The sequence below is a fragment of the Callithrix jacchus genome, chromosome 19 (assembly GCF_049354715.1).
Source record: "Callithrix jacchus isolate 240 chromosome 19, calJac240_pri, whole genome shotgun sequence".
NCBI classification, from domain to species: Eukaryota; Metazoa; Chordata; class Mammalia; order Primates; family Cebidae; genus Callithrix; species Callithrix jacchus.
In genome coordinates this window covers 11645504-11661155 of record NC_133520.1, presented here as the reverse complement: position 1 = coordinate 11661155, position 15652 = coordinate 11645504, and the positions used below count along the sequence as shown (strand labels likewise).

The 15652-nt window shown below is 36.0% G+C and overlaps 1 protein-coding gene across 5 annotated transcripts in view; it reads right to left on the bottom strand.

Annotated features, from left to right (window-relative positions):
- The window catches only part of GPATCH2 (G-patch domain containing 2), a 207294-nt gene that overhangs the window by 68579 nt on the left and 123063 nt on the right, over positions 1–15652 (bottom strand). For all 5 annotated transcript variants that reach the window (XM_078356550.1, XM_035280883.3, XM_035280886.3 and 2 more), the window contains 2 exons: positions 10363–10402; positions 3040–3110 (listed from right to left, as the gene is read on the bottom strand). In XM_078356550.1, the coding sequence (XP_078212676.1) occupies positions 3040–3110; positions 10363–10402 (111 nt within the window). The remainder of the gene's footprint in view (positions 1–3039; positions 3111–10362; positions 10403–15652) is intronic.

The following is a 15652-nucleotide window of genomic DNA, read 5'->3' as shown; positions in this document are numbered from 1 at the left end:
CTCTTCTTTGTCATTTTATTTCAGGTGTGTCTTTTATAAAGAACAAATACTAGATATTTTTAATAACTGCAGTCCAGTTGGTTATGCTTTTAACTGACATATTTAATCATAAATTATTTTATTTTATTTTAATTATTTAAAAAACTTTTTTTTTTTTTTGAGACAGGGTCTCACTGTGTTGCCCAGGCTGGAGGGCAATGGCATGAACATGTCTCACTGTAAGGTCCAATTCCTGGAGTCAAGTAGTCTTCCTGCCTCAGCTGGCTGTGTAGCTGAGACTACAGGCATGCACCACCACAGACTATTTAAATTTTTTTTCTTTTTTTGTAGAGACAGAGTCTGCATGTTGCTCATGTTGGTCTCAAACTCCTTGTCTCAAGGAATCTCAACATGCTATGGCTTAACAGGTATGAGCCTTTTCACCCTGCCAACCGTAAATATTGTGATTTCTGATCTGTGTGTGTGTATGTGTATGACTCAACTGTCTAACTTTATGTTTTCTCTGTATCTCATTTTCTCAGTGCTTGTTCTTTTCTCTTAACTTTTTCCTTTTTTTTGGTAGAGATAGGGGGCATCTTACGATGTTGCCCAGGCTGGTCTTGAGCTCCTGGCCTCAAGCAGCGCTCCTGCTTCAGCCTTCCAAAGTGCTAGAATTAATTATAGGAGTGAGCCACCATGCCGCTCACTTTTTAAAAAATGCATTATTTGAGGGAGAGGGCAATATTTTAATTCCATTTCTCCCTTTCACTGGTTTGGTGATTATATACTGTTTCGATATTTTACCAATGAATACTTAATGTAGTCTTATTATCAATTGCTTAACTGACTAATGAGGTAGACATCTTAAACAATTCTCAATTTTTATTTTGTCCATTATTCTAGATTGTCTCTAAAAGACATACAAATTGGCTGGGTGTGGCAGCCAACTACAGGATCTCATGCCTGTAATCCCAGCACTTTGGGAGGCAGGGGTGGTCAGATCACCTGATGCCAGGAGTTCAAGACCAGCCTGGCTAACACGGTGAAACCCTGTTTTTACTACAAATACAAAATTAGCCAGGCATGGTGGCACATGCCTGTAATCCCAGCTACTTGGGAGGCTGGGACAGGAGAATCGCTTGAACCCAAGAGGTGGAGGTTGTAGTGAGTGGAGATTGTGCCATTGTCCTCCAGCCTGGGCAACAAGAGAGAAATTCTGTCTCAAATAAAAAAATAAATCCTACATTTATTTTTGTATGTAGGATTTTGTATGTATGTAATGTAACAATTACATTATTACAATTATCACTTCATATAAGCAATGATTATTTATATAAACATTTTAATCAGTATATTGGTTCATTATTCATTTTTGCATCTCAGACCTTCCTTGGGACTTTTCTTGAAATACACCCTTAAAAAATTCTTCACAAAGGTCTGTTGGTAGTAAACTTTCCCCGTTTTTGAAAATCTTAAAATTATTTTAAGGTTGACAACTTATTTTCATGCAGCACTATGAGGATGATTCCGCTGTCTTCTGGACTCACCGTTTCTACTGGATATATAGTAGAATCTGATATATAATCGTCATCATCATCTTTCCTTTGTAGATAATTCGCCTTTTCTTTTGATTCTTTTAACAGTTGTCTTTTGCTTTTGGTCTACTATGGTATGATATTAGGTGTGGATTTCTTTTTATTTATCCTGCATGTTATTCACTGTACTTTTTGTACCAGTATCTATGAATTTATAACTTTTACCAGGTTTGGGAATTCTTAGTGAACATCCCACCAAATTCCATGCTTTTTTCAGCTATTCTATTGTTTTCAGCAAGGACTCTGATTGACTATATCATAGATCTTCTATGTCTCTTAAGCACTCTTTCAGTTTTCCATCTCCTTGAATTTTTATTCTATATTCTGGCCCCTTCTTCAGATGTATCTTTCATTTCACTAATCTCAACAATCACATTTCTCATTTCTAACTGATTCATTTTTTTTCTATTTCTTTCTTTCTTTTTTTTTTTTACAACCTCCTCCCTCCCACTGATTCATTTTTGTGGTGATTTATTGCTTGCTCATTTTATTTCTACAGACATCTCATCCATAGTTGTTTCACAATCTAATCTTATAATTTTAGGGTCTGGCAGTCTCAGGAGAACATCTCTTAGTCATTTATGTTGACTACCACTGATGGTGAATTATCGCATTTTATGTTTGCTGGTTTTTGACTGTCTAAATTAGGTATGCTAGGTAGGGTTTGCATTTGCTTCTCCAGATACCCAGGGGGATTTCCGGAGGCATTAGTCTGCACGACATGGCACTTCGAAGCTGTGTTTTGGTTAGCTGGGAATGTTAAGTCAGTGAATATAGCGCACTAGTACTGGGGAGCCACGGAATGCAATGGTGGCTGCTGAGATCAGTTGTCTCTTCTTAAGGATAAAATAAATTTAAGTATTAGGGCAGTTGTTCTGATCAACATCCCGACAAGAAGGGCAGCCATTTTCATCCAAACAAAAATTAAGTGTTCAAAACACCATTTGCAAAATTTGAAAATATATTGTCTAAAAAATAAACTGGGGAAAATTCCATGTATTATGGAGAAAAATAACACTGGAAAAAATGAATAAGATTCTAAAAGCACTCTTTAAAAGAGACTACCTTCTTCCCAGTCTTTACTCATTTGTATGTTGTTAGAATAAATAGACATATTTCTCTCTCATAAGGTCTAAATACCATGTAAGTTTAGGGGAAAAGATTAGACCCAATTTTTAGATTAAAAATGAATAATTATTATAAATGCTGATCTAAAATTAAATAGTTAAGGGAGAGAAATATTTTAATTTAAAAATGTATTCTTTATTTTTTACAAGTTTAAGAAATATAAATAAAATATCTTTTTATTCATTACTAGTAATCCTCAAATAGATTCCAGTAAACAATATATAAAATAGTTTACACTGACTTTTTAGTACCAAGGCAACCTAGCAACAATTCATTACATTTTTATAGGCATAAAAAAAGGAAATGAATGAATAAGAAGTTATCCTGAATTGCTTACCTGCTGGCTGTTTTCACAGAACAATTTTTCTTGTGTCCTCTTTCAGCTCGATTATCTCTCAGAAGCTGATGCTACACAAAGTGTTAAGACAAAGTCATAGAAACAAAAATATTTACATTATATTCTTTTGCAAGGAGGAAAATATTCTCATTCAAAGGGACACTATTCATTTATTTGAATGTTTGTTTGTTTTTTTACTGGTTTCTTTTAAAGCAAAGATTAGAAATACTACTTTTTCTGGACTTCAAGAGTTCAAGGAGACAATTTTTTAAAAAATTCAATCTTTATTGTCACTGTTGCCAAATTATTAGTGAGAGTTAGCACTCTAGTTCTTCCTGGACAGCTAAACTGCCCTCACAGTCATTCCAGATGTGGCCTGGAGCTGGAGCCCTGGAACTCATTTCTTTTTCTGGCTCACTGCAGTAGCCCTCGATTGTAATGCAACCTCTCTTGTCAATGGCCTTTACTGTGTCGCATTCAGCTGTGCGTGAATTTTTTAAGGCTGTGTTACCTATGCTGACATGAAGAGCTAATATTATTTTCTCTGTACCTACCGGCTTAACATGGTAAAGAAACACACTTAAAACATTCTTCTTCAAAGAGATTATTGGCTTGGAAATATATAATTAGAAAAAAAAACGTATTTGATTGCCTCCTCAAATGCGTTACCATCCACTTCCCTTCACACTTGCTTTACCCTAACTAATTGGAAAGAAAAATAACAAATAGTCAATATTCTTCACTATGTGCTCACTCAAACTGTAGCTTATCTTATTAATGCAGAAATATGATTATATGCAAGACCGGGCTAAAACGAAGTTATACAGAATATTAGCAATTAAACCCAACAAAAATAAAAGTCTTATAAGTAATAATGCAGGATAGAGCTGGGTTCTAATCCTAGCTGGGCCAGTAACTAAAAAGTCACTAGGTTCCAAAACACCTTTGCTATTTACAACCTGTGTAACTTTAGGCAAAGTACTTAACCCCTCTAAGCCTTGGTCTCCACCTGTAAAATAGAGATAACAATATCTACCTGTAAAGCTATTGTGAGTACTAAGTAATATAAAGCATTTAAAATGTTTAGCACTATAAAACTGAAACACAGGAAATGCTGAGAAAGAATATGGCTTAAATGCTATAATTATAATTATGATGATAATTAATGGGTCTGGCTCTTGGTAGGTATTATCTGGCCAGTATCAATAATTTCTAATGATGAATAACTGCTTTGAACTGTTCAATTACATCACTCAGAATCAATTCTTAGTTTACTTAGCTGTCTTTGAGAAGGAATAGACCTTAATTAATTATCAAGCATATGATTAGACTCATTCTTTCAGGAACATCTCAACTAAATATTATTAAATTTTCTCTTAAATATCTACTTCTTTCCATTCATTGACACCATCCTAGTTCAGATCACCGTTTTCTCTCTGCTGCAAAAGCCTCCCAAATGATCTCCTTGCCTCCAGGCCTGCCCTCTTCAAATCTATTCTCCACACGGCAGACACTGTGAACTTTCTAAAATTAATCTAATTATATGACTCTATGAGTATCAAACCCAGAATCTTTTACAAGGCTTTCCTGACCCATTGTAATTTGATTACATCTCTAAATTCGTAATTTATTATACTTCCTCCTATCCCAACCTAACCTTCTTCCTTCTAAATTATATATCCTAGCCATATTGAGCTTTTTAGTTTGGGATAGGTACCATGCTGTTGGGCATGACTGGCCCTTTGCATGAGTTATTCAATCTGCCTGCATCTTCAGGGTTCAAGCACTGTGTCTGGAACATTTTAGTGCTCAATAAATATTTGCAGAATGAATGAATGAATGAAGGAATGAATGCATGAAATAAAGAAATAGGGAATGAGATCTGGTATGTAGCTGAAGCCATATCTCATTATTACTACTTATAGAAAACAGCAACCAGTTATCTTAAATCCATTAATCTGAAAGTGTTTCAATTTAGAAACACTTCGTACCATGAACACTAAATTGTTTCTGAAAATAAAGAAAATTAATTACTTTGGCATTTCTAAGTCTAGTGCCTTTTAAAAAATATATATACAAACCAACATTTGTGACACAGATAGCTAGAAGTAAGATGATGAAATCTCTCTACTTCTCCCTTAAATTAATAGTAATAGTTAATAATTAAGTTTTCTAAGATAAGATACTTGAATACTATTCCTGAGGCTTGTGTTAAAACAGTTTAAAAAAAGAACTCCAAATCCCAAAGACAATGTTATGAAAAATAAAAAATTTATAGTTTAGTTTTGAAAAATGCAATTGTAAGGACCAAAATAAACATTTGGTTGTATCTGCTAGGTCTGGATAGTTCTCAGAGAGGCCACCAATCTGGATGAACTTAAATGAGATAGTATCCTGTCTGAACTTTGATGTTATAGCTCCTGTTATTAGATTAATGTGAGGATGTGTTTTCTTCCTCAAATTTATGGTTTTGATGGACTTTGTACATAAAAACAAGTCAAACAATGGCATTACTAATGCAATGCATCTATATGTATAAAAGCCATCACAAACTTATCTCACCTTATCAATAAATCTGGATATACCACTGCAACTTTAAAATGAAGCTCAGATACACCTACAGAGATCTCTGGGTCATGAATCACAAGTGAATATGTGAGCTTAGCATCTTTTATGGGGCAAAGATGAAAAAATTAATCTATGGTGTTACTTGAACAACATATATTTGTATTTAGAAGACTTTGGCCTGGTGCGGTGGCTCACGCCTGTAATCCCAGCACTTTGGGAGGCCAAGGTGGGTGGATCGCCTGAGGTCAGGAGTTCAAAACCAGCTTGGCCAACATGGCGAAATCCTGTCTCTACTAAAAATGAAAAAATTAGCTGGACATGTTGGCAGATGCCTGTAATCCCAGATACTCAGGGAGGCTGAGGCACAAAACTCACTTGAACCCTGGAGACGGAGCTTGCAGTGAGCTGAGATTTCACCACTGCACTCCAGCCTGTGCTATAGAGGGAGACTTTGCCTCAAAAAAAAAAAAATAAATAAATAAAATAAAATAATAACAACACTCCCAATATATTTTTTAAAAAAGGAAATCAGATTATAAATTCAAAATAAATAAGAATCCTTGATCCCTGCTCTAATAAGCAAGAGTAGCTCAAAAGATTTTGAAACTATTTTCATTCTTCTTGATACATATTTTTGTCTGTTTCCCTGGACTCCTATCAGTGTCACAAGTGAGGTTACTTTTCTGGATTCTGACTCAATAATGTCAACTCTGATCAAAAACAGAACTTCTGAATATGGTGCGAAGTGCTTCTTACCTTCCAACTTTCAGACTGCTGGACTTAGGCCAAACGAAGATACAATCCCCTTATTAGTGACCTGCAGATGTATATTAAAAAATAACTAATATAAGAATTACATTAAAATCCATAAGTAAAAAACCTAGGCACACAATTTGAAAAACTGCTGAATTAAACCAGGAAGAAAAGTATACCTTGTAGATAATGGTTTTTATATTCAAAGAAAAGGAACTAAGAATTTTTGTGGCTATTCATGACATTTCTCAACATTATTAAAAGTCTCAAATCCCAAGAGGAAATCCCAAAAGAATTCTGTAAAGAGCTCTTTGTAAAATTCTCATTCCCCAGCAATCCTCTCTTTACTACCTGATATACATAAGGCACTCAAGCTCAGGAGTGCTTCTTTTGGCAGCCACTGTTCAGGTAATTCCTCAAAGGTCTGCAAAATAATTTCAAGTCTCTTTACACTCAGCAGTGTCCTCAAAATTAAAAGTGGAACTAAGTAACATCTAAACTGTGATCTGACTCACTAAGATATGTCTTGTAAACTCAGTCAAAATGTCTCAAGGAAGCAAAGCTTGAGAACTGAAGAAGACAAAACAAAAAATGATGCTTCCTATAGTTGCTGCTCCCTCTTTCCTTCCAACCCTGAACCTAACCTTGACATTTCTCTTTTGTGGCCTTCATAATGCTTTCTCTATGGCTTTCTGAAATATTCATCAACATACTATAATTACTGCTTACCTGATCCAGACTAAAACCACCTCAGGGAAAAAACTATGTTGTGTTTTACAAATAACTCTTTTGATAAAAATTGAGAGTACTCAATAGATAGTGGCTGGTGGGTAAGTTATTTAATAAATATATCATAAAGGCACAATCACTATGCATGGCAAATTGAAATGGGACTTAACACTGAAGAATAGCAAGAAAGAAGAATCATTAAGATGGGGAAAGAAGGTGGGATTTAAAAAGTAGGGTTAATATTGTTTCTTTGTGTTAAGTTGGTATGAGAAAAATATAAGGTAATCATGCATGCTAATTAGTCATTCATTCAACCATATACTAAAGGATTTTATACTTCATGGTCTTGCATTTCATCACTTGCACCTAACTTTAGACAACAGTTTAGTTTGCTTTACACTTAGGTTTGTGTTAAACTAAGAAATTATTATCCCTTATATAAGTAGAATGTATTGTACGTATACATACAGGTACAATTCATTGTAATTATTCAGATTCCATATTTGCAAATTCACCTACTCGCTAACATTTATTTGTAACACAAAAAGCAATACTTCTCCTGCTTTTGCAGTCATTTGCAGACATGTGTAGGCAGAGTGGTAAGAATCTGAGTGGCCTGTAACACGTTTCCAGCTGAGCTCCAGCCAGGTGACTCAGCCCGGTTTCAGCTCTCATCCTGTAAACCGGTGTATTTCTTGCAGTCTGTGTAATGCTGTGTTTCATTTTTTTTTTTTCCTTTGGCATAATTGTGCTTCTGTTGGTGACTTCACTATTTAAAATGGCCCCAAGCATAGTGCTAAAGTGCTGTCTAGTGTTCCTAAGTGCAAGGAGACAGTGATGGGCCTTAAAGAGAAAATATGTGCTTCAGATAAGCTTCATTCAGGCAAGAGTTATAATGCTGTTGGCCATGAGTTCAATGTTAATGAATCAACAACAGACATTAAATAAGGTGTGTTTAAACAGAAACACACGTAAAACAAGGCTATGTATTGATCAGTTGATGAAGGTGTGACCTGGGGCTCAAAGAAACCTAATCCCGTATTTCCCCATAAGCAATGGTTCAGTATTCACTGATGCAGTGTTTGAACTGACTACATAGAACGTAACTACCATATGTCACAAGAATTACCTGTATTTGTTAATTAATAATCTACCCAGTAAGGATACAGATCCAAAATGGCATATCTAAGTTTAAGTAAAAAGCTGATTCAAAAATTGGTCAAAAAGATTTAAAAGGATAAAAAATAAAGCTGGCCAACTTTCTTCCTTGCAAGTTATTAGTTATTAAAGGTAATTTTAAATTTCAGAATAAAGCTTGGCTGGAAGCAATCTGGTATACCATAATCTAAAACCTAAATTTATAACATGGCTCTAGTACTTCTCAAGTTCCAAAGGTTAGAAAAGCAGCTTTATAAAATGATATTTTGGGATAACCTATATCCTGATGCAACTTAATGCCAAAAGCAGAATATTACCATAAGCATTGTACACAGAGGGATATGAAGCATTTAGGAAAGCTGAAAGTCTAATTTTTGTGTTGTAAATAATAAGTAAGAAGGGCCAGGTGCGGTAGCTCATGCCTGTAATGCCAGCACATCAGGAGGCCAAGGCAGGCAGATCACGAGGTCAGGAGTTTGAGACCAAGTTGGCCAACATAGTGAAACCCCGTCTCTACTAAAAAAATGCAAAAAAAAAAAAATTAGTTGGGCGGGGTGGTAGGCACCTGTAATCCCAGCTACTTGGGAAAGTGAGGCAGGAGACCTGTTTGAACCAGGGAGACGGAGGGTGGAGTGAGCCAAGATCGCCCCACTGCACTCCCGTTAGGGCAACAATTCGAGACTCTGTCTCAAAAAAAAAAAAAAAAAGTAAGTAGAACAAATCATAGATGTAAATTAGCTTAGTTAATTTCCAAACCCATAGAAATAGTGGCACATAGTCTATTATTAACATGAGAAGTATCTTTAAAGAGGTAACTCACTCTCATGGAAAAAAGCAAGTTAAAAAATTATGAAAATGAAAGGTATTTCTCTTAGGCTTATGTGTGTTAAAAAATAAAGAAGAGTTCATAATGAAGTGTGTAGCACCTTCCTTTCATTAGTAAAAGGAACTATGGCATATGCAACAGCTGCGAACCTGCTGCTCGACCCAAGAAATCAAACATTATAGAGTAATGTTACCCATTACCGTTAATGCACACAAAGTCCCCTTTACTACCTGTCTCTCTGCCTGCCCCTCAGAAAGATCCTTGAGTTTGAGGTTTATTGCTCCCCTGTATTTTAAAAATAATCATTCGCAATAAAAGATAAAAATTTTGCAAGAAGGCAAACTCTAAAACGTACATGCTTTAAAACATCACAAGTTTAAGCGTGCTTCCGAGAAAGAACTAATATACTCAAGGGGTAACTGCTGATTTTATATGTAAAAATAACTGTAATGAATGTCAACTTCTCTCTAAGTCAACTAATCATTGTGCTGTCATGTTTATCAATAAGAGATTTTTTAAAATCTAAAAATATAATGTAAAAGTGTAAGAAACTCTTCCTACCTTCTGAACTTCAGCTACAAATATTCTCTTACTGGCTGAACTTAGATTTAATACAAATTAATTTTTATTTTTTAAATATTTATTTATTTTTTTGAGATGGAGTTTGGCTTTTGTTGCCCAGGCTGGAGTGCAATGGCTCATCGCAACCTCTGTCTCCCAGGTTTAAGTGACACTCCTGCCTCACCCTCCCAAGTAGCTGAGATTATGGGCATGTGCCACCAAGCCCAGCTAATGTTTATTTTTGTTTTTGTATTTTTAGTAGAGACGGGGTTTCTCCATCTTGGTCAGGCTGGTCTCGAACTCCCAATGTCAGGTGATCCACCCACCTCAGCCTCCCAAAGTGCTGGGTTACAGATACGAACCACCACGCCTGGACAATACAAATTAATTTTTAAGCACATGTACTGTTTTGATACCTTACTTTGTGGAAAAGAAGGATCAGTAGTGAGGTCCTACAAATGAGCTTACAAAGGCTCTGAGTTTCAGAGCCTTTCCATGGAGGTCACACATATGACTGAAGACGGTGGCAGGAAAGAAAACTCTGATGCTGATTGAGAATCATGCATTTATTTGGTCAGTGTATTAATTGTTGGCATAATTAACACCTTTTAAAATGAGCTGGGAATTTGTATCTTTTTCTCATAAAGCTGATCTACTCTCCTGAAGGGAGTCAGTTAAAGACTTGAAAGAGGTTGAGTAACTTCCTTTTGGGTTAGAATGTTCCTTACCTGGTCATGTTCTGTCCTAGCCCCAGGGCTAAACCAATGGCTGCAGAGGAAAGAAAAAGGCAGTTAGTAGGAACCTAACTAAAAGCACATGTTCTCACATGATCAAGCCGCACGTGCTTTAAGAAACTTGTCACCAGCAACAGAGGCTGAAATATGCTTTATTTTAATGGACATTTCATGTAATTCTAGACTTAAACCAATTTTGACGGAAATGTAAGAGTGCTCATAACCCAGTAATTTTCAATTTAATAAGCAAACTGAGTTAGAATTACATTTTCATTTAATTATGTTAACATAAACTGCTGGGACTGTATTCATTTTATGAATCAATTCTGGTTATAAAATCTACAAATGCTATCATTTACCACAACTTAATTATGGCATCATTACAACAAATTATGACCTTTTGATTGCTGGAGTTATAAAAAAAAATGTTAAAAACACAAGAATATTATATTACCTAGCTATGCCCCCAGGAGCAATACACAAAACCCTTGATATGAATTCTGCAGCATCAGCTAAAGGTACCTTGGACCTATTCCCTGCATAGTTATAACAACTTAGATTCCGGCTGAGAACAAGTCAACAACATTAAAAATACAGAAGTCACTGCATTATCAAAGCTTGCCTTCTTACATAGCCCAGTCCAGCCCATTTTGCTTCAGCTGCCCCTGGGACTCTTAACACTGATGTATCTGGCAATACCTTTTCCATGGGAGTTGTTTTCATTAGCTATGTGCCCAGTTCTCTGGCAATATTTGCATAAAAAACTAACTATAAACATCAAGGACTAGGAAATTGAGAGAGGTATCATAGCAAATCAATCACTAAAGGCCCAGAATCACAGGGAATGACACTAACATTACTATTAAAGCTATTCATGATTTCAACAACAATAATACCGAGTAACTCTATGTACTAAGCATGAGACATGTTTTATTTCCCTCCCATCTTCATAAAATCTGTACAAGGTTAGGCTCATGTTCCAAACACAGAAGCGAGAGCTCAGATGTTAGCTTACTTGTATGAGGTGTGTTTTCACCACACCATACTGCAGAAAGGCAAGGGGCTAGAAAGGGTTTGCATCTCCTGAAACTCTCTAAGACTTCCTTACATTCTCTAGCCTCTGTGGTACTAAAACCAAGAACAAACAGCCTCTACATTAGTAAGCTTCGTCTATGCTCTTAATATAGTATTTCTCAAGCTTATAGATAGTGATCGCGATGCTCCTTGGCAGGTCAGATTCCACCAGTGATGGAGGAATGGACATTTATTGGTATCAGTAAATAACATCTGGATTAATTACCAAATTAATTCATCATTTATTGTAGTTTTTCTGAGAGCTTGACTAAGATATTGCCCCTCTGTTTTAGATTGTGCCTTTTTTTGATTTAAAGGAAAACATTTTTCTTAAATCAGATAGAAAAAAACTAAAAGGATTAAAAACAGTAATTTCTTGTTCCATCTATCCTGACTCCTAAGCTCTGTTAAGAGAAACCACTGTCAGCTCTTTTAGTTCTTTCATTTTGTATTTAATGCTACATTTCTAAAGAATATGGTTATACTGGTAGCTTGTGATTAATTGATTTTAGATGTGAAGTACCAACTTTCTATTATCACAGACTTAGCTCTCTTGCAACTCCCAACCCTATTTCCAATTACAGCATCTTTTTGATTAATCAATTGTGAATACAGACATTATTGTGACTATATGAATACTTTCTGCTGCTTTTATTTTTGTTTCTCCTAAAGTTGATATTTGTCTTGTTTTTGCCATTTTTTTTATGTACCTCTCAGGCTTATTAATTTTTCTGTGTACCTGCCTGCTTATCTTTATTTTTATTTTATTTTATTTTTTTTTGAGACGGAGTTTCGCTCTTGTTGCCCAGGCTGGAGTGCAATGGCGCGATCTCAGCTCACCGCAACCTCTGCCTCCTGGGTTCAGGCAATTCTCCTGCCTCAGCCTCCTGAGTAGCTGGGATTACAGGCATGCGCCACCATGCCCAGCTAATTTTTTGTATTTTTAGTAGAGATGGGGTTTCACCACGTTCACCAGGATGGTCTCGATCTCTTGACCTCGTGATCCACCCGCCTCGGCCTCCCAAAGTGCTGGGATTACAGGCGTGAGCCACCGCGCCTGGCCCGCCTGCTTATCTGTATTATATTCTTATTCTTATCACTGTTACTTTTCAAATATTAAAAAATTACCCGAAAATATGGACATCCCTTACTCCTCCCTCCTCGTCAGCCTCCAGTGATCTCCTCCCAAAGCCCTGCCTACTTAGTCTCATCTGAGCTGTTGTTCTCCAGATCTGTCCTGGAACTTCCTTGGCTTTCACTGGGCAGTCACATCATTTCTCTCCTTTGTTGCACCTCTTGTTTGCTGTGTCCTGCAGCTTCTCAGTTCATTTTCACCCCTTGCTGAAGAACTCACTCAAATAGTGACAATGGATGAGAAGTAAGTTGTTTGTCTGTTTTCTTCTTCATATTCTGAGTTTTCAATAGGCCAAAAAAATGCTTATTCTTGCTATGAATGTGATCTGTATTTTTTCCTCTGGATGCTGTTAGAGGTTTTTCATTTCTCCAGTAGTGTGTATTTTTCATTTACTGTGCTGGGTGAGACCTTGCAATCTGGAGATCTGGGTCCTTCTGTAGGAGAAAATTTGCTTTTGATTTTTTCTCTCTCTGGAATGCCTAATATTTAAATGTTAGATCTTCCGAATTGATCTGTTAGATTTTCTTACTTTTTCCCTCCCAAAATTTATTTGTCTTTTTGTTTGCCTGCTAAGTGATTTATCAATCTTTACATTAAATTAAATATTTCGAGATAATCATAGGTTTATGTGCAGTTGGTAGAGATCCTGTGCACCTTTATCCAGTTTCCCAATTGATAACGTTTTGCAAAACTATAGTGTAACATCGCAACCAAGATATTGACACTGATACAGACCAGATACAGAACAATTTATTACTGCAATGATCCTTCCTGTTGCCCTTTGAGAGCCACACCCATTTCACTCCAACTGTCACTGTCCTATACTTAACCACTGTTAACCCACTAACCCATTCTCTATTTTTGTGACTTTGTCATTGAAATCACATTATACAAATAGTATGATACAGGATGTAACCTTTTCAGATTGGCTTTTAAGCGCCGCACAGTTCTCTGAAAACTCAGTGAAGTTGTTGCATGTATAAGTAGTTTATTCCTTTTTATTCTGAGTAGTATTCCATTGTAGGGGTATAAATAGTTCGTTTAACCACCTATTGGAGGACTTCTGGGTTGTATCCAATTTTGGGCTATAATGAAGAAAGCTGCTGTGAACCTCAGCTTTTCTGTGAACAGAGTTTTCATTTCTGTGGGATCAGTGACCTAGAGTGCAACTGCTGGTTAGCATCTTAGATCCAAGTTTAGTTTTGTAAAACTGCCCTCCTTTTCCAGAATGGCTACGGCATTTTATAATTTCATCAGCAATTTATGAGTAATTCAGTTTTTACATATCCTCATCGGCATTCGATGCTGTCACTCTGCTTTACTTCAGCCATTCTGATACATGTGTAGTGATATCTCACTGTGGTCTTAATTTGCATTTCTCTAATAGATAATGATGCTAACATTTTTTGGTGTGCTTATTTGCTATTTGTGTTTCCTCGTTGGTAAAATGGATATTCATGTCTTTTGTCCATTTTCTAACTAGATTGTTTGTTTTGTTTTTTAACTGTTTTATAACTGTTAACTTTGAAAGGTCTTTATATATTCTAGATACTAGTCTTTTGCTAGATATGTGGTTTGCAAATATTTCTGTCAGTGTGTAGCTTCTTTTCATTCTCTTAGAGACGTTTCCAGAACACTAGTTTTAAATATTGTTGAAAAGACTATTCTTCCTCCACTGAACTGCTTTTGCACCTTTGTCAAAAATCCACTGACTATACTTGTGTGTTGGGGGAGCTATTTCTGGGGTTCTCTATTCTGTTACAGTGATTTATGTGTCTATCCCTCCACCAGTACCACACAGTCTTGAATACTGTAGCTACACAGTAAGTCTTGAAATCTGGTAGATAATTCCTACAACTTTATTCTTTTTGGAAAAATTGTTTTTGTGATTCAAGTTTCTTTGCTTTTCCACACAGAATTTAAAATAATCTGCTATTATCTAGAAAGTCTTGCTGGGATTTTGGTAAGAACTGCATTAAACCTATCTATCAACTTAGGGAGTACTGACATCCTGACTATGTTGAATCTTCTAACAGAAACCATGAAGTCTCTTCATGTTTTTAGATCTCTTTTGATTTCTTTCACCGTTTTAATCTCCCATTTTATCTCTCATTTCTTTTACTAAGTTTTTTTTTCTTCAAAATGTATGAAGAAGATGTTCAAATATTCAGACAATTTGAAAGCCTCTTAGAATGAATCCCCATATATCCACTATCTAGATTCTACTATTAACATTTTACTCTACTTGGTTTATAAATTATCTATTTACGACGTATTTGATAAGCAAGTCCTTTTTCCTGAAGACTGAAGTCTTTTCTCAAACATCTGGTGATCCTTCCTTATTTATTCGATATTTATAAGGCACTACAAAAATGATCAGAAGAGCTTTTTCAACAAGTAAGTTTATCTACAGGATGATCATACAAGTGTCTCCTCATGGGGGAAACATACAAGGGTTACTATTTTGTCTCTTTTTCTCAGATTAGTGAATTTCTGAAGAAAAGGAAGATTTACTCTCTTCACTGAGACACACTACATCAGCTCCACGCCTCCCCCTGTTTTGAAGTTTTCAGTTTTTCTAGGGCCTGTGAGGGACAAATCAGCATTTATTTCATCCGACTCTTAAGTTTATATTTCTTCTGTCTGCCTAGTACAAATCTCCAAGTGCTTTCTATCTCTAGAAATTGGCTGAAATCTCTAATCTGCTGAAGTGTCCCTTCTTGGTCATTGTATGCCTATATCTTTTTTCCTCTTTCTAGTGGGATATAGGTAGGAAACATAAAAATAAATGTTCAGAGCAGCAAACAAGAGACAGTGGTATCACTGAGGCCATGAAGAAACGCTTTAAGAAGGGAGTGGTCATTGGTGTTAAACATAGAGAAATCTGACAGGAACTGAGTAAACACAACTGGAGGGGTCACTGATGAACTTTTCCAGAGAAGTTTCTAGAAAGTGATGGGAAGAAATCAGGATTATAATATCATGGTAGGGTACAGAAGAAGGGACTATACTGTAATCTGCTCTTTCTAGAAGTCTGGCTTTCAAGGTATGAGAGAGAAAAATCACATTAAGTTA